At 43.5% G+C, this 20,497-nt stretch overlaps 1 protein-coding gene across 1 annotated transcript in view; it reads left to right on the top strand.

Annotated features, from left to right (window-relative positions):
* Positions 1-486: 486 nt before the first annotated feature.
* The window catches only part of LOC148017441 (selenoprotein O), an 87,910-nt gene continuing 67,899 nt past the window's right edge, over positions 487-20,497 (top strand). Inside the window, exon 1 of the mRNA XM_087663070.1 lies at positions 487-1,128. Coding sequence (XP_087519196.1) covers positions 544-1,128 — 585 coding nt within the window. The 5' untranslated portion in view covers positions 487-543. The remainder of the gene's footprint in view (positions 1,129-20,497) is intronic.

The raw sequence follows: 20,497 nt of genomic DNA, 5'->3' as shown, positions 1-20,497 counted from the left end.
AAGAGAAGTTTTGCAAAGGGAAAAAAAAAGTGAAGGAAGTGAAGTTGTTGTGTGGTAGCATGACGACATCTCTTCCTTCATAGTGTTGCTTTGCGATAGTTACATAGAGTGTGAAGTTGTTGTGAGAACGTTTCTTCGTGTGTGCAAGAGAAAACGAGGGGAAGAGGGCTGTCTTGTTGACCATGACAGATTTCAAAGGCCGCACACAAGATACAAACAGTCACATTTAAAAGTCTCATTACCCAATTTTCTCAATAGAAAAATCTCACCCAAGCTCTTCAAGCCGGCATAGGTTTAGGCAAAAAAAAAACCACTTTTCAAGTTGCAGGCTTTTGCATGGATTCTCCAAAAATATATTTCCCAAGGTTGAGAATACCTTGGGGGTGTTACAGCAACGTTGCGTCTTGATGTGTCGTATGACAAAAGGGATCGGGGAAACAAGGTTAGGCCTATACGTGGCGGTTTGTTTTGTCCATAAGTCGGGGAAATGAAGAAATGCCAATCATCATCAGAGACATCATCAAGAAACCACATTAATCATGTATGATCATGCATGACAACCATGATGATGATGATATGATGATGATTAAACATATCAAAGGCAGGGCGCCATTCCCATCCACGATGGCCGCTCTCTCGTCGACGTCGCCCTTCACTCACACCGTCTCCCGGAGCGCGGCTCTGCTACCCTTCCGTCATAGCCATAGCCATAGCCATAGCAGCCACGCCTTCTCCTCCCCCTCCTCCCCCCTCATCAATCGCGCATCCCGTGGTCTCCACAGGCATAGCCATCGCCAGAGGCCGCAGCGCCCCGCCCTCTCCACCATCGCTGCCGCCGCTGCATCGCCCTACCGCACACAGCCCCCTGTCGGTCGCTGCTGCCACCTCCCCCCTCCCTTGTCCATCCGACCCCGTGCCATGTCCCTGCAGCAGCAGGAGCAACCGCCGCATCAAGACGACACCATCGCCGCGTCGCCCCCCACAAATGGCAGCGCTCAGGAGACGGAGCAAGCCTCCCCGCCATCCTCGCATTCTGCCTCTGGGATAAAGCTCGAGGAAATCAAGTGGGACCATTCGTTCGTCCGGGAACTTCCTGGCGATACGATGGAAGCTGGGCCCGTGCGCCAGGTCTGCTGATCGCACTCTGTCTTTGGTTTCTCAATTTCAGTCAGCTTTGTTCCTCTTCTGCCGCTGGATCTGCTCTTGGACAATCTTGATAAGGTGCAAGTACTATGCTTTTGCTTCATCCTTTGGCAAAGGTGCATCCTGATCGGCATTCACCAAAAGTTGAGGCTTAATGATTGCAAATTAAACCACTCAGATATTGAAACAGAAGCTTTAGCAAAACTTTTAGTTATGGTAATGCCGAGTACCCAAATCTAGACCTAAGAAATCCCTAATGGTTTTAATGCTAGCATCCGTTAATATTCCAAGTTCTACACATTTTCCAAGGAAATATGGCAGCAGCAAGATGAATGTTACCAAAAACTTGTTTATTTGTGATTAGTGCATTATGGAAGGTAAGTGGATTCAAGCGCAGACCTCCAGCCACTCCACCAACAGTGGCACTATGACTGCTATCCCAACAGTTCCCACAGCTACCCTGGCCCCTCCGCTTACCTCTGCCCAAGAACTCATCATTCCGGCAGAGTTTTTTCAAGAGACCACCCTATGCTACTTAAAATATGTGGCAAAAGGTCTCCAACGCCACCAGTTGCTACAGCAACAGGTTCAATTCTTGCAAAGTGAAGTGCAGCACGTGTGGCAAGACAATAAGGCCCTATGGGCCCTAGTTCCATAGCACATGGCTGCTATGAAGCCTGGTTGAATCTGGCTGACTCCCTCCAAGACCAGTACCAACGAGCTGTAGCATAGTAGTCAGTCTTGCGCGGAAGACTGGCTAACATCTAGCAAACAGTCACTTCATCCATCTGGATACATTGGAGGGCTTGCAAGCCAGATTCAAGAACCTACATGATACTTGCGAAGACACAATTCAGAGATTTTGGGCTGCTCTCTCGGATCCTTGCTCCCAGTTGTTGCCTTTGTCGTATCCACAAGATGCTCAAGATCCCAATCCCCAATTCCAACCTCCAGCCCAGCTCTCGCCCCCTCGACTCCTACCCTAGCTGCTACTAACCCCAACGCCACATCACCATCTCTGTCCGCCCTTGCAATCTCCCCTTCGGCCACAACATCGCTGGCTAGAGTTGCCAAAAAACAGGTCAAACATCAAGAGGAGAATCCTTAGACACATGTCTAGTTAGTAAATTGATGTACCACAAGTAATATATCACGGGACGTGAAATTTTGAGATGCTTTAATCGTGCTAATAACATTTGATTAAGTTACTAATCAAATGTGCAAGGTTGTTTAGGACATGTGATGCACATGGTAGTTATTTCATGGCAATAGGCCAAGGACCTCGAGGATGCAGTGGGGGGGTGTTAAAGACAAAAGTTGTTATAAGTTATGCCAACTGGGTTTTGGTGGTAAGTTGGTGCCAATTTTGACCCTAGGAAAAACTTTTGGCTACTAAGTGTTAGTGGTGACTGATGCAAACTAAGGAAAACATCTTTTGGGTTTGGTTTTAGTCCTTCAGTGAGTTTTCAACCTGTGGGAGAGAGAGAGGAGGTTGGTGATCAAAATTTGCCTCAGAGGAGACATTCAAGAGATTGCCACAGTTGTAGAGACCTTGGTGATGTAGGTGATAGCATTTATGATGCCTTCTAATATAGACAACAACATTTAATGTAGATGACATCAGTTTGACACTTCCTTGAGAGTAGGTGACAGCAATTTGGGCTGATCAGGGTGGACGACAATCAATTTCAGCCACTTCTCTCTGAAGAATCTCTGAACTTCGGCATTCTCTTACCCTCTCTAGCCCATTCTTAGAAGATCTCAGCTTATTTTAGTCCTTTGGAGCAAATCTTAGCTAGATTTGGTGGACACTAGAGGGTTTAAACCTAAATTTTTGTAGAAATTAGGATTTAGCAGTCACCTTCAGACTCGTGCAATCAATAGAAGACATCGTATATTGAAACCAACACTTGTAATTTGTGGTATTGTCAAGGATTTCGGATGCCAGCCCATCCATTGTGAGTTTGGGCTATAATTTGTGGTATTATTAGGGATTTTAGATGGTAACCCATTCATTGTGAATCAATTTTTGGGGCAACATTTGGCCATTTGGGTCCAATAAGAGCAAGTCTTGGTGAAATCTAAAGAGCAATTTGCCCAATTTGTGTGCTGATTGCATTAGCAAGGGGCTTTTGGATCAGCCAACGAGATTGTGGAATCCTAGCTTATACCCAATCTATCAGTCAATAATGTTAAAGAAATATTGAAAGGGGCGAGAGTTTTAGAGCCAATAGGGTGTTTATTGTCCAAGATTTTGAAGAGAAAATGTGTGCATTTTAGTTTATATTTATTTACTAATTACTGTAATTAAGTGCTTGATCAAGGAATTACACTCATCCACAAAAGAAAGGGTGGTTTCATGGTTTCATTCCTAGGATACTTTGGATCTTCTATACTCTGTTGAGCTTGAAACAACCCAATCCAAAATCGGTTCTATTTGAAAAACATTCAATTTAAACTGTGTCGTTGAGGATTATTTGCAAGGTTATCTTTCTCCATCCATTGCATCCATCATAGATGAAACAATATTAAAACTTTACGTAGAAGTACATGGAAACTTGCCTCAAAATCTCCACTGGATTGTAGGCCTTTCTTTCCCTTAAGCATTGCGATGCTTTATACTTTCACATTACAACACTTCCAACTTAACTAATATGCAACATTGCATCCAATTGACTAGCCCCTCATGTGTACTGGACATGACGATTGCAATGTGATTGTGCATGGAAATTTGCATACTACCAGCCATATCGAGATATATTTTTCCATACATTACATCCAATTGACTAGCCCCTCATGTGTACATAACATGACCATTGCAATGTGATTGTGCATGGAAATTTGCATACTACCAGCCATACTGAGATATATTTTTCCATACATTACATGCATTAAGAGCTACATTTTTCCTCATGGAAGCATTACTAGCTACATTAATATCTTGACCAATCTTATATGGAGCATTTGTATGACCGACATTGATACCATGTGTCCTAAACACAGTGGGCTATTTATATACATTGCTAAACTTGCCACTTTATGCCCCAACATCATAGCAACATTACTATACATGGGGTTATGCATGTTACCAGTCATACCTGGATACATTGGGCCTTGCACACCATACATTGGTTGTTGCATATCATAAGGAGTTGTATCATAGATCCTCGTATGCGCTCCACAACCCACCATAGCATGGAAACTAGTGCCACCACCAAAGTACGATGGTTGCCCCATCATTGCATGCATGCCTTGCTTTCCAAAAAACATTGGATTGACACTTTTAAGTTGGCCTTGCTATGAAATTTTCAGATTGAGAGGCATCATCCTTGCTCGATCCCATCTCACTATCTGAAGACATTTTTATTGTAATTGCTTAGTTGAATATAAAATTTCAGTACTAGAGTAAAACTTTTGACCTTCAATCAAGTGCCTCGGACCTACCAATTCAAGGGAATTGATGGTATTTCGATGATGGAACCATGAAACTAGCCTTCCTCCTTAGAGAGGGTGGTACTAATTGGATTTAACAGTATTACAACAAGCATTAAGTTCACATAAATTGAAAATGCAAATGTTATCACTTTAGTCTTGGACATCGGATAGCTTGTTGGTCCTAAAACGCGTTGCTTTTTGTATTTCTTTAACTTCTATTGCAAATGGGAGTACAACCGAGATCCTTTAACCTTCTCTGCTAATCCAAGTGTCACTTGTTGTCAAAATTGATCCACAATCCTCCAAACCACTTTGCCCCTTGGTTTGTTTAGGGATTAGCCTTCACCTTACTGCTTGAAAGACAAATTCAATCCCAAATTTGATATTGTTTGATTGGCTTTTTAAATCTCCTTGAAATTCCTCAATTTCAATTGTTGTTGGAATTAAAGTCCTAGGCTCTCAATTTTGTGTCATTTTAATAGATGACTTTGCTTGTCAATATTAGAAAAGACCAGAAAGATAATGCTTGCTAGCAAAGGACACGAAATAAGTTTGCAAAAGCTAAGCTCATCGCAGGAGATTTAGTGGATCGTGCCAAATAGAGCTAATGGTATCTTATGGACATATCCTGAGGTGGCTGTCAAACCTTAATTTTTGTTGTAAAGTAATGTTTATGTCATGAGGACATGTATTTGGAAACCTCATTTAACATTTGGAAATAGTTAAGGGAATGTTGCATATGTGAGGTGTAATTGGGGTTAGAGTAAATTTACGAGCCTGGGACTCCAGGAAATCACAGGATGTCAAAGATAAAAGTTGCTATAAGTTATGCCGCACAAGTACTTGGTGGTATCTGGTGCCAGTTATTGGCCTAGGTCATTCATTTGGCCATAAATGTCAATTGGTGACACTAGAGAAGTGGCATTTAATGGTACTTAATGCCAATTTGATGGTCAAAGATGACGCAAAGATACTTGGGAATGGAAGTTGCTTAGCCAATTTAATTATTGGCCAGTCAGATTATTTTTTAAGGCATCGAAATAATTATTAGATTAATTTTTGGTATTTAAAGACTGAGAATTAATATTTGATTATGGATAATGTTGAAAAAACCATTTGGAAAGGCAGCCATTTGTCGAAAATGCCCATGCAAGACTGAAAAACGTTTTTAGAGGTTGAAGAGAGGCATTTTAGTATATTTAGCGTGCAAGAGGGGAAGGAGATATTGAGAGTCATTTCTTGTGGCCACGTTAGCATTGCCATGGTTGGACATGTTAGATAGTCATGTCTTGGACAGTTGGATAGTACGGACGTCAGTGCAACGTCAGCAGGTGCCACGTTAGCACCTGCAGTCGGCCAGATTTGCTGTGCAGTCAGCCATATTTCTTGCAGTTGGCTGCATTAAATTCAACCGACATGGTGCTGGCATTTTCTATTTTTTCAGCTATTTATAGCCTGTTTGGTGGCTCACTCCAGCATTCATTATTTAGATTCTGATCTTGAAGATTTTTTGGCTGAGATAGATTGTGCTCGGGCTGACGGAGATCGAGGTCATCAAGTCGGAGACACACGCAGATATTTCCTCTGCCCCCTCGTGTATTTCTGCACTCTTATACAGTATATTACACCGTAGATTTTCTGCGTTTACACTGTCTCCTTTTCTCTCTTTCTCTCTTTCTCTCTCTCTCTCTCTTTTCTTTGTGTTTACTCTCTCTCAGTCTTTGTCCTACGCTTCGGCATCATTGCACTCTGACATGGTATCGGAGCGGTGAAGATGGACTGACTGAGGGTTGAACCTATTTGAAGAGGAGATTTCAGCGTGACACAAGGTTGCGTTTCCAGGTTTCGAGGGTGAGCGGAAGAGCTACGCATCGGATCAGGGTTGAAGCGAGTATGGGCGTGCGGGAAAGGAGTCTAATCGGTGAATTTTCTGTAGGTTATTGCTGTTCGTAGATGAGGAAGGCTGTGTTTGAGGCCTTCCATTGCAGATTTTGCTTTTTCATCGCCTCCTGGCGGGTGAAGAAGGTTTGGGCAGCGGAGGAATCAGTCCTAGAAGGCTGTGTTTTCATAGTCAGAGGGGGTTGCTTTTGTCACAACTCTATAGAAACAGAATCTGTATCCTTTTTCATTAATTTGTCTATATAATGATTTATTAAATTTGTTTCCTTTGCACTAATTAGATATAAAGAAAAGTACATTGGAGCTGGCCATTGATGAGTGGTCACAGGTTATGGTGGACCCACGCGGTGGGTTAGAGAAAAGATAGTTTACACTTCCACCTATATGGCCCGATTGGGCGCCTGTGACCAGAACTCACGCATATCAGGGTTAGACTCGCACTCAGAAAGGATTGATGCCTTGAAGTGTGGGCTAGATCCGCTAGAACAGACAGTTACAATCAACAAGATGGCATGATCATGAAATGCTTGTACAAAGTGCATGTGTGGGCTGAAAGCTTGAAATGCACATTTCTTTGCATAGGAAAGTCACATGAAGATTTTGATACCGTTTTTGCGATGTACACGAAAAAAGCTTTCAGAGAGTGAGAATTACTTCTCCTCACTCTCAGGTTGATTGTAACTGAGCTCTTCCCTAAGGGACTTGGGTTGAGCATAAATACATTCCTTTGGGGGGGGGGGGGGGGGAGGGTTTGCCCATCTTCAACCCTCAATCTTGTCTCCGTTACTTTTACATTTTCATGGCTGAAATTTGTGAGTAATTTTCATTTTTAGCTTTAAGTGTTCATTCTCTTTTATATTAAGTCTCGAAAACAAACAAATTTCATAATTGTTAAGCATACTACGTTGTTCGGGGCGTTTGCAGTGGTATTAGAGCTTTGGCTCGGTCCTCACCCCAACACTGGTAGTGCTTACAATTATAAGTTTGTTTGTTTTCAGCCCTTGCATTGAGTGTTTGAGCATTTCTTAGAGTCTCAATGGATTAGTTAAGTGCTATCCTTCAAGCCATTCAAAGTCTTAGAGAGGAGAATCAGCAAATTCGTGAGCAACTTCTCAAACTAGAAAAAGTTGAGAATCCCAAAGAATTCAAGGAAAGAAGCCCATTTACTTCAAGGAGACAAAGCCATACCAATGAAAGGAGCCGATCAAGAAGTCCAACTACTTCTAAGAGGCAGTCCCATTCTACTTCAAGACAAAGAAAGAGATCGCGTTGAAGCTCATCCTCTTCTTCAAAGTCATCTGGCGCCTACTCTGATGGACCCTCTTCTAGTGACGAAGAGTCACACCCTTCTCGTGGAAGACCTCATCATCGTCAAAGGCGTCGACATTCTTCACCCTCGTCTCCATCTTCATCTCCATCAAGCACTTCACCATTTTCAACCTCAAGATCCGGGCATGGACGAAGGCATAAGAAGAAGAAGAAGACTAAGTCACTATCTCAACTTGAAAAGAGGATCAAGTTCAGTATGTATGATGGTTCCCGAAATCTTGATCTTCTTCTGAAGTTTATTCGTCAATTTCAAATTTTGTATGGTCGTGACAAGTATAAAGAAAAAGAAAAGATTAAGTTTGTAGCTTTACATTTGACTGACTTAGCCCATACTTGGTGGACGGGGTTGGAATATGATCATGCTGCCCCAAAATCATGGCGGTCCTTTGTTCGCATGATACAAAGCCAATTTCTTCCTGTTCATTTCAAAAGAGATGTAAAAATGGAATGGGATCGGCTTTGGCAAAGGAAAAATGAGTCACTTGGTGACTATACCAAGAGATTTTGGGAGCTACTTTCGAAGGTCCAACATTTCAAGAAGATCAGCAGTTCGGAAAAGCTTAGGAAGTTTGAAGGAGGTTTGCATTTTAAACTTCATATTGCTCTTAATCATTATCATTGTTCTAGTCTTAGGGAACTCATTGACCATGCTGAGACATGGGAAATGGAGCACAATGGCAACAAATCATTCCAAAAGAATGATAAAAAGAGAGTAGCTGATGATGAGGAGTATTCAGCCCCAAGTGAAAGACAAAAACAGCGGCAAAAGCAGTCATCAAATCAAAAGAAGATGAAGCCCTATGCACCTCCTAATGCTCCTCAATTTCACTCCAATCTATACCCACAAGCAAAGCAACTTTTTGAAGAAGAAAAGCAGCGCTTCATAAAAGAAGAGAAGTGCTTTAAATGTGGACAAACAGGCCACATAGCGAAGCAATGTCCAAACAAAGGACAAAGCAAGGTTTCTGACAACAAGCCTAGGTCGCCAGTGAAAATCAATGCTATCAGTGATGTAGTTACAAACACAACTCACACTCCAGAGATGCGCAAATTATTAAAAGCTTGGGGACAGTTGCAAGGTAAGCAAACACTATTCTTGATAGATCTTGGGGCGAATGAAAATGTCATTTTCTTGCAATTAGCTAAAGAGCTTGGATTAAAGAATGAAGAGATTGACACTCCGGCAGAAGTTCGCCAAGCTTTAAATGCCGATGAAGGTGACACAATGAAGACTGTGACACACTACATTGGCAAGCTCAAGTTTCAAATTCAAGGCTACAGTGACGAAGATACCTTCTGTATCGGAGATCTTGATGGTTGCGATGTGATTCTTGGCATGCCCTGGAATCATAGAGTAGATTCAATCATCTTCTCTCAGAAAAAGAAGGTAGAACTCACCAACAAAGGCAAGAAGTACGAGATCCAAGCTGGAGTTTCTGGAGACACCATACCTATGGTAAGCCATATGCAAGTCTCTAGAGCAATTAAGGATTGTGTTCAATGTTGTTTGCTTTATGTCACTGATGTAAAAGATAATATGAATGCTGAAAACCAAGAGCGACTTCAGCTCTTGGAAAAGTATAAAGATTGTTTTTCGGAAGATCTTCCTTATTAGCTTCCCCCAGAAAGGCCAGAAGACCATCATATTGATATTATTCCGGGCAGTTCTCCTCCTAATATAGTACCATACCGTGTGAGCCGTCCTCAACAAGAAGAAATCAGAAAGCAAGTCGAAGATCTACTCAACCGTGGGCTAATTAGGCCAAGTAGCTTACCATTTTGTTCACCGGTTCTTCTTGTTCAAAAGAAAGATGACACATTTAGGATGTGCATTGATTATCGAGCCCTCAACAAAGTCACTGTGAAGAATCGGTTTCCTATTCCCAGAATTGACGACATTTTGGATCGTCTAGGAGGCTCAAAGGTTTTGAGCCGCATTGATCTAAAGAGTGGTTATCATCAAATTAGGGTAATACCACAAGATGTACACAAAACTGCTTTCCGCACTTCATACGGTCTTTATGAATTCTTGATGGTTCCTTTCGGATTAACCAATGCACCAGCCGCCTTTAATCGAATGATGGAGCGTATCTTTAGAGAGCATCGACAATATGTTGGTACTTTCTTTGATGATATTCTTGTCTTTAGCAAGAATGAAGAGGAGCATCATCAGCACTTGGAGATTGTTCTACAATTACTTCAACAAAATCAACTCTTGGTAAATGGTAAAAAGAGTGACTTTTTCATGCATAAAATAAATTACCTTGGGCATGTCATCTCTTCTGAAGGGATTCAGATGGATCCTGAAAAGATAAAGATAATCCAAGAATGGCCTCATCTTCATGATATACATGAGGTGCGATCGTTTCTTGGCTTATGCTCTTATTACCGCCGCTTCATCAAGCATTTTGCACATATGGCTTCTCCACTTCATGACCTTACAAAGAAGAAGACCTCTTTCCAATGGAAGGAAAAAGAGAAGACAGCCTTCACAAGGCTGAAAACAGCTCTTACTTCTGGACTTGTTCTTATCATTCCAGATTTGGTAAAACCATTTGTGGTGGAAGCAGATGCTTGCGGTGATTGTATTGGTGCAGTGCTAAACCAAGAAGGCCATGCCGTAGCCTTTGAAAGCCGCCGTCTAAATGATGTGGATAAAAGGTATGACATTTATGAAAAGGAGCTCTTAGCAGTGGTTCATGCTTTGAAGATATGGAAACATTATCTTTTAGGCAATGAATTCCTTATTAAAACTGATCATCAGAGCTTGAAGTATTTCAAGACTCAAAAGCATTTGTAGGAGAAACATGCAAGATGGGAAAATTTCTTGTCTATGTTTCATTTTCAAATTATGTACACTCCAAGGAAACAAAATGTAGTTGCTGATGCACTTTCTAGAGTGCCTCGCATTGCAACTATTACAGTGGCTCATCATGAAGACTTTCAAACGATGAAGAATACTTATGATGAAGATACTGATTTTGCAGCAATTTGGTCAAATTTACAGCAAGCAGGGCATAGAGGGAGGGCAGCCACTCTAAGTGCAATTGAGCGCTACTTTTATTGGCCAACATTACGAAGAGATATACATAACTTCATTGAGGCTTGTCTAGTATGCCAAAAATCCAAGTATGATAGGCAGAAGACTCCAGGATTGCTGCAACCTCTTCCAGTGCCCAAAGATCCATGGGAATCTATCATAATGGATTTCATCTCAGGTATTCCAAGAACACCTCAAGGTCATGATATGATTTGGGTCATAATTGATCGATTCAGCAAGCAATCACATTTTATTCCATGTCATAAACCATTGAAATCCGCACAAGCTGCAAGACTTTTCATTTAATTTATCTTCAGATTACATGGTATGCCTTCTGAGATCATTTCAGATAGAGACTCCAAATTCACAAGTAACTTTTGGCGTGCTTTATTTGAGAATTTGGGAACCACTTTAAAGTTCTCCTCAGCTTTTCATCCTCAAACTGACGGCCAGACAGAGGTGATGAATCTCACTCTTTTGGATATGTTGAAAGCTTATGTTAGTGAACATAAGTCACAATGGGAGAAATATCTTCCATTATTGGAGTTTGCTTACAATAATACAGTGTACTCATCCACAGGGAAAGCTCTAAATGAAATAGTACAGGGTAAAGTGATTCCTCCTCCAATTATTTGCACTAAAGATAATATTTTTGCTGCTGATGAGTTTGTTTCAGATTTAAAAACAGCAATGGATCAAGTTCAAGCCACTATCAAAGTTGCCCAAGAGCGACAAAAGAAGTAAGCAGATAAACGAAGAAGACCTTTGGCTTTTGAAAAAGGTCAATATGTCTTGCTAAAGTTTGATAAAAGCAGGCTCAAACAAGGTTCCGGTCAAAATTCATCTTTTCCAAAGCTCTCCAGTAGATACTTTGGACCCTTTAAAGTGATTGAGAAAATAAATGAAGTTTCTTATTGACTTGAGCTTCCTGCTCATTGGAAAATACACAATGCTTTTCATGTAAGTTTGCTAAAACCTTACATAGGACCAGAACCAAAGGAACCCATTATTGAAGATCCCCCAGAAGTTGAAGAAACAGAGCAACTCTTGGAACCTGAATAGATTTTGTTTCACAAGGATCAAACCACAAGAAGTGGCTTTGTGACACGAAAATTCTTACTAAAATTCAAGAATCTACCCACAACAGATGCACAGTGGGTAGATGGAAAATTCATGAAGGATTACCCAGACATTCTTCAGCCATATCAAGAAGCTTTTCAGCTGAGGACAGTTGAATAAAAGCCAGAGGGCTGTCACAACTCTATAGAAACATAATTTGTATCCTTTTTCATTAATTTGTCTATATAATGATTTATTAAATTTGTTTCCTTTGTACTAATTAGATATAAAGAAAAGTGCATTGGAGCTGGCCACTGATGAGTGGTCATAGGTTATGGTGGACCCATGCGGTGGGTTAGAGAAAAGATAGTTCACACTTTCACCTATATGGCCCGATTGGGCGCCTGTGACTAGAACTCACGCATATCAGGGTTAGACTCGCACACAGAAAGGATTGATGCCTTGAAGTGTGGGCTAGATCCGCTAGAACAGACAGTTACAATCAACAAGATGGCATGATCATGAAATGCTTGTACAAAGTGCATGTGTGGGCTGAAAGCTTGAAATGCACATTTCTTTGCATAGGAAAGTCACATGAAGATTTTGATACCGTTTTTGCGATGTACACGAAAAAAGCTTTCATGTGATACCCATATTAGGGGGTCCCTAAATTTTAGGAGGTCTCTAAATTTTAGGAGCCTTGAATTAGTCTAAAAATGCTAGTCCCAGAAAATAGGAATGTCATTCTAAAAATAGTAAATTCTATACTCTGACCGTGCTTACTAAATTTGGTTTTCTATTCTTGACAGTATTCAGCCCAAAAAGGAAGGCCATAGGGAAGAGACAAGTGTTAAGACACTTGTCACACAAGTTTTCAAGTGTCCCACCACTTGTCACATCTCATGACATGTGGCTGGTGGACACTTGTCTTGTGCTACTTCACTTTCTCCTTTTGTACTAGCTCTTCCCTCTCCTATAAATAAGAGCTCGTTTTTCTTCATTCAACATCATTTTTCTTTGCTGTAAACTCATGTACAGCACCCATAGATAGTCAGAAACTAGCCCCATCCATCCCCATCATCATCCCCCACTTCTCCATTATCAAATTCCTCCATATTTCCTCTTCTATCACAACTGTTTTAGAGGACATCAAGCCTGTAAATTCATTACAGCACCTCCTTCTCGAGCTCTTTCTTCCATTTTAGCAATAAGAAGCAAGCCCTATCCATGTACTGCTGATCAACGATGGAGAAAGGATGATTTCCCCTCTTTCTTCTCTCATACTGTAAAGAAATCAGTTCTTATCATTGCATAATAGATAATGCATGTGTGTTTGTACATCTTTGCATGATCTTGTGAGAGTGAGAATTACTTCTCCTCACTCTCAGGTTGATTGTAACTGAGCTCTTCCCTAAGGGACTTGGGTTGAGCAAAAATACATTCCTTCCGGGGGGGGGGGGGGTTGCCTATCTTCAACCCTCAATCTTGTCTCCATTACTTTTACATTTTCATGGCTGAAATTTTGTGAGTAATTTTCATTTTTAGCTTTAAGTGTTCATTCTCTTTTATATTAAGTCTCGAAAACAAGCGAATTTCATAATTGTTAAGCATACTATGTTGTTCGGGGTGTTTACAGCTTTTGCGTTTGTGCAGGTATTGCAGGTTAACATGTCTTCAGAGATTGATTTGGAGTTCTAGGCGATCATGGACAGGAAGGTGCCTGTCCTACCAGCTCTTCCAATGGATCAAAAACTTGATGGTGACAATTACCGCATCTAGCGGGTGATGATGTTGGCCATTTTAGAGTCTTATGATTTGGTGGAACTAGTGATGGAGGAGATTAATAGGCCCTCGGTGAGGGATGAGTCGAAACTCTCTTCCAATGCTCGTGCGGAGTTGACTAAGGCCTAGTCTCATTGGGACAAACTGAATGCCAAGATTCGATCTTTTCTGTTTCTGTCTTGCACCATAGCCGTGATAGCTCACATCGAGCACTTGACGGTGGCTCGTGAGATATGGCCGAAGCTCGATCAGATGTCCAACCGGATGGCCCTGATGAAGAGGGTTTCTTTGGAGGTGTAAATACGGACTTTGTCCATGAATAAGTCTTCTTCGCTTCGGGAACACATCAACAAGCTTCGATAGCTTCAGATGCAGGTTCAAAATGCGGGGAAGTCTATTTCTTCCAAAGACATGGCGATTACTTTACTATCCCAGTTGCCGTCACGATTCAGTACTTTTTATTCCGCTCTTATTGCTTCAGGGCGGGAGTCGACTCTTCGGTGGGAAGAGTTGGTTCCTATGGTCTTAGACCAGGAGGAACAATTGAAGAGACAGAATGCTTCCAAATCGGAGGCATTGGTTGGCCAAGGCTCTCAGAAGATGGGGAAGGACCAAAAGAAGAAGAAGGAGGACAATAAGAAGGAATCAACTTGCCATATTTGTGGTAAGACGAATCACTGGAAGAAGGATTGCCTCGACAAAGACAAGAAAGATACCAAGAAGAAGGACACGAAGGACTCTGGAGCGGTGGCTGCACCCTCATTAGCTGCTTTTCTACACTTAGCAGTCATTGAGAACTCTACATCGACAACTTCTGATGCTGCGATGACAGCTCCGCAGGCTCGAGAGTGAATTGTGAATAGTGGTGTCTCACGGCACATGACTCCTTTGTCCGTTGGTGTTGCCCATTTGCGACTTTCGCGTGGGAAGATTCTCATTGGAGACAACTCTTTTGTATCTATTGTTGCGCGGGGTGAGATGCAACTTATTCCAGATGGACGTAGTGGTACCCACACCTCTGAGGTGTTGTATGTGCCAGGATTGGGGTATCATTTACTTTGGGTTTATAAGATTTGTGCTCTTGGCCTCTTGGTGGAGTTTGACAGTGATACTGTTCGAGTTCTTGATCGTGGATCGAGAAAGGTTCTCTCTGCAGGGTATGAGGAGAATGGAGTCTACAAATTGAAGTCTTCTTCAGCTCTTCTCTTCTTCTTACGTCTCAGACAAAGTCTGAGCTATGGCATGCTTGGTTTGGCCACCTGAACTGCGAGTACCTTCGGAAGGCGTCGTGAGGGTCATTTGTCCGAGGCTTGCCGCACATAGTGGTGAGCCATTAGCCATGTGTCTCCTGCATTCGTGGGAAATTGCATCGGGATGCGATTTCCAACAAAGCTTCTAGGCGGTCTCCTTCACCCATGGAGCTTGTATCCACGGATCTTTGTGGCCCGATGAGGACCGAGTCCCTAAAGGGGAGCTTATACTTCATGTTGATCGTAGATGACTACAGCAAGATGACTTGGGCCTATTTCTTGACTTTGAAGTTCGAGGCTTTCTCTCATTTCAAGGATTGGCTTCTCTTTGAGGAAAACCGTTCTAGCTGGCGACCGAAGACCTTGCGTTCAAACAAGGGAGGTGAATTTATGTCTAATGAGTTTGCTCGTTTTTGTGCAGATAGGGGCATTCACCAGGAGTTTGCTAACACCAACACTCCCCAAGAGAATGGTATTTTGGAGCGGAAGAACCGAAGTGTGATCGAGATGGCATACACCATGATGGAGCACCGACAGACACCTCAGTTTTTGTGGGCCGAGGCAGTGGCTACCGCAGTTCACATCCTTAATCGATCTTCCACTTCGGCCGTTAACAGGATGACACCTTTTGAGGCGTATTTCGGGACTAAGCCTGATGTCTCTTATTTTAGGATCTTTGGGTGTGATACTTATGTGCACATTCCGAAGATGCAACGTGATAAGTTCGAGGCGGCTTCCGGATGATAGGTTTTTATTGGCTACAGCTCCCAATCCCAAGGTTATCGTTTGTTTGATCCCGTTAAGCGGGATGTCTACACGAGTCGAGATGTGCGGTTTGTGGAAGTACCGGCCATAGAGGGGGGTGAGGAGCACCGCGTCCTTGGAGATCTAGGGGAGAGTTGGGCTCTCGAGACAGTTTCTTTGGAGCCAGAGCCTCTTGATGGAGATTCTTCTTCAGATTCAGAGTCTTCTTTTCCACTGGCCACCCTCCAAAAGCTTCCGTTGGTGGATGTTCCTGAGTCTTCAGTAGATGGAGAGTGACGGGGAGAGGTTCGTACTCCTCCTTGTTGGGCCCGTGACACCCTTCGAGATCCAGGGATTGAGAGGGTCCCTGAGGAGTGGGAACCGTAGGATGGACCTGTTAGCAGTGTATTTGTCAGCTCATGTGTGAGTCTGAGCTTGATCTAGGCTGGGCATTTTTATTAGGTATTTTAGGTTTTTTCTGGTGTGACATTTTATGCCAGTGGAGCATTTTATGCACTAGTTGGCCAGCATTAATGCTGTCCGACCAGCATTATTGCTCCCCACTTTTTCAGCCTATTTATACTCAGTGGTTCCTCCTCAGTCAGTCACTTCATTTCACCATCTGCAGACTCTGTGGAGAGAGGAGCCAGTGCCAGTGCCCACGCAGCCAGTGACTCACTGTTGTATGCGACTGTCTCGTGTTCAGATATATGGATTCCATTTCCCGTGCATACATCTGAGTTCTCATCTGTATCGTGTTCTTTTCTTTTCTCTTTTTGTCTTGTGTTTCAGCAGTTTATTTCAGCACATGTTTATGCTTCCACCGCTGCTCCACTTCTGACATGGTATCAGTTTTCAGGATTTGTGTTTCTGCTGTGTTTTCTTGCTGATTTCAGGACTGTTTTGTACCCCTGCTGATCAGACGACCGCTGTCGCAGCTAGGCGACCTGTTTTGGGGCTGTTTTCAGCCTGCGTTTTTTGCAGTTTTGCCATCGCCTGCTGCCTCCGCACCCTCTGCTGCCTACGCACCCTCTGCTGCCTGCGTTTTTCATTTGCAGCTGCTGGCGACAGTTTTCTACCTGTTTTTTCTCTAGTTTACAGCCTGCGTTTTGCTGATTCAGCATCTCTCGTGGCTGGGTGACTGTTACTTCAGGCCGTTTTCTCTGTTTTTGGCAGTTTTTGACTGATTTTTTGACTTTCTGCAGCAGATTTTGTCTTCTATTGATTAGATTTTGGGTTATGTTGCATGTGAACTCTCATTTTCTGCAATCTGTGCTTGTGTTTTGGCTGTGTTTCCTCTCTAAATTCCATCTCTTCTCTACTTCTCTTCTTATCCTCTCCATATGGCTCCTCCGTGCACTTCCACTGATGATAAGTTACATATGACCTCGATGCTTCTTGAGCATGAGACATCCTTGAGATTACAGGGGCGGCTTCCGGCACATTATGGAGGTGAGGCTTATGTAGCTTCAGAGAGGGGTGACGGGAAGAAGAAGTCGAAGGCCCAGTGTTACCACTGTGGCAAGAAGGGACATTTGCGGAAGGACTGCAAGAAGTTAGCGGCTTCCAGGAAGAAGGAGCAGAAGACGAAGCTGGATGCTGACTCTACCGATGAGTCCTCTCCTTCATCAGACTCCGACTCCGATCCTCCGACCAAGGTGAAGTCCAAGGTGCGGAAGGGATCCTCTTCTTCGGATTGCGGGAAGGGCTTGGTGGCCCCTTCCTCGGCTGCTTTCTAGTGGTGGTGATGAGGTCATCCCTCATGACTCTCTTGTGCCAGAGAGGGAGTGTGAGCGGGTGTTCAGATGGGGCAGCCGCGCCTCATCTATACTTTTATACAGGTGCACAGGTTCCAGAGAGGGACGTCCCTGATGCATCGACTTCAGTCTGGCGGAATCAAATCCTGGTGCTGGGATTGACATCCAGGTTCATGCTGAGCTGGTTATCTGTCAGAGAGCGGGAGGCTTTCGTCTGGAGCTCACATGAGGGGACACTTTGGTGGTCTGGCCAAAGGCAGGGAATCCATGGTCACCTATGTTCAGAGGCATTTTTGACAGGATGGTCTTGTATGCTACTGCGAGACATTAGTGATGGACACAGAGACATGCTATGATCTTCTCTATTTTCAGGTGTTTGGTATGATCGACATCGACATCAAGTTCTCTCCGAGGCACCTTGGTGGTGGCTTGATCACCCACTGCTTGGGTATCCATGGTTCTACTTGGTGGTTCTATGTTGTATATTTTCTGATCCCTTTTCATTGTACTCTTGTATTGTATCAGATCACCCATGATCTGAGAGAGGGTGTTAGCAGTGTATTTGTCAGCTCATGTGTGAGTCTGAGCTTGATCTAGGCTGGGCATTTTTATTAGGTATTTTAGGTTTTTTCTGGTGTGACATTTTATGCCAGTGGAGCATTTTATGCACTAGTCGGCCAGCATTAATGTTGTCCGACCAGCATTATTGCTCTCCACTTTTTCAGCCTATTTATACTCAGTGGCTCCTCCTCAGTCAGTCACTTCATTTCACCATCTGCAGACTCTGTGGAGAGAGGAGCCAGTGCCAGTGCCCACGCAGCCAGTGACTCACTGTTGTATGCGACTGTCTCGTGTTCAGATATACAGATTCCATTTCCCGTGCATACATCTGAGTTCTCATCTGTATCGTGTTCTTTTCTTTTCTCTTTTTGTCTTGTGTTTCAGCAGTTTATTTCAGCACATGTTTATGCTTCCACCGCTGCTCCACTTCTGACAGGACCGCGGAGGTCACGGAGGAACCATGCACATTCTTCGGAGCTTGTCTGCTCCAACTATTGTTTACTGACCTAGGTTCTGTAGGATCGAGAGCCCACTTCAGTGAAGGAGGCTTTGCAGTCAAATCATTGGCGGAAGGCCATGGAAGCCGAGTTGGAGGCTATTGAGAGGAATGGCACTTGGTCTCTTGTGCCTTGTCCCTCTCACAAGAAGGTGATTGATGTCAAGTGGGTCTTCGAGACCAAGTACCTTAGCGATGGTTCTTTGGACAAGCACAAGGCTCGCCTTGTTACTAAAGGTTTGCTCAGTGCCCAGGCATTGATTTTCATGATACTTTTGCCCCCACTGCTCGTATGGCGACTATTCAAGCTGTTCTTGCCTTGGCTGGCCATAGGAGATGGCCTGTTTATCAGTTGGATGTGAAGTTGGCCTTTCTGAATGGCGACTTGCAGGAGGAGATCTATGTTGAGCAGCCTCCTGGCTTTGGATCCTCGGATGGGAAAGTTTAGGCCTTGTATGGCCTCAAGCAGGCTCCGCGTACATGGAATGAGAAGATTGACTCGTTTCTTCAGTTGAAGTTGGGATATCGGTGCTCCAAGGCTGATCCGCAGCTTTATGTGCACACTTTTGAGGTTGGTTGTGTGTTTGTGTTGTATGTTGATGATTTGATTTTGACAAGGGATCATGCACCGACGGTCTGCGAGACCAAGACAGCTTTACATCAGGCATTCGAGATGATGGACTTCATTTCTTCTTGGGTCACGAGATTTATCAGTCTCAGATGGGGATTCTCATCTCTTAGCAGAGGTACATTCAGGAGCTCTTGGTGACTTTTGAGATGGAGACTTGTCGGCCCATTACTACTCCTATGGATCCGAATTGGAAGGCCACTTCACACGTAGATTCTCACGTGATGGATGCTTCATGCTACCGTCAGTTGATTGGATCCTTGATTTGGCTTCTCAACACTCGTGTTGATCTTTGTTTTGCTGTGGGTCTTTTGGCAGGGTTCATGACGGAACCCAAATAGGTGCATTGGCAGGCTGCCTTGAGGATTCTTCGGTATTTGAGGGGGACCGCTGACTTAGGGATTTCTTATCCCGCAGGTACAGATGCTATAGATCTGGTTCTTGCAGGTTGGAGTGGCTTGGATTGGGCTGGCGATATGGACCACCGACGGTCTACTACAGGCTATTGTTTTATCTTGGGTACAGGTGTTATTTCTTGGAGTAGCAAGAAGCAGCATACGGTAGCCCTTTCTTCTACTAAGGCGGAGTATCGGGCTGCATCTTCCACCACATGTGAGGTTGTGTGGCTTCGGAGATTGTTGGAGGAGCTTGGCTGCCCCTAGACTCGTCCTACTCTTCTGCGGTGTGACAATGAGAGTTGCATTGCCTTGGTCCGGAATCTAGTATTCCATGCCCTGACGAAGCACATTGAGATCCAGTATCACTTCATTCGGGAGAAGCTTTTGGATGGGACCATTGATGTGGAGTATTGCAAGATGGAGGATAATCTTGCAGATTTGTTCCTGAAGGCGCTTTCCCAGGCTCTTCTTCAACAGTATTCCAGATCCCTTAGTCTTTTGACCCGTCCAGGATCTGAGAGGGGATGTTAGACAATCATCTCTTGGACAATTGGACAGTATGGATGTCAGTGCCACGTCAGCACTTGCAGTCGGCCAGATTTGCTGTGGAGTCAGCCAGATTTCCTGCAGTCACCTGCATTAAATGCAGTCGACCTGGTGTTGGGATTTTCTATTTTTTCGGCCATTTATAGCCTGTTTGGTGGCTCACTCCAGCATTCATTATTCAGATTTTGATCTTGAAGATTTGTTGGTGAGACAAATTGTGCTTGGGCTGACGGAGATCGAGGTCATCAAGTCGGAGACATACGTAGATATTTCCTCTGTCCCCTTGTGTATTTCTGCACTCTTATACAGCATATTACCCCGCAGATTTTCTGCGTTTACACAGTCTCCTCTCTCTCTCTCTCTCTCTCTCTCTTCTCTTTGTGTTCACTCTATCTCAGTCTTTGTCCTACGCTTCCGCATCGCTGCACTC

This window comes from Lygodium microphyllum, chromosome 22 (genome assembly GCF_053477565.2).
Source record: "Lygodium microphyllum isolate KBCC chromosome 22, Lygodium_microphyllum_v1.1.10, whole genome shotgun sequence".
NCBI classification, from domain to species: Eukaryota; Viridiplantae; Streptophyta; class Polypodiopsida; order Schizaeales; family Lygodiaceae; genus Lygodium; species Lygodium microphyllum.
This window is presented reverse-complemented; position numbering and strand designations above follow the sequence as displayed.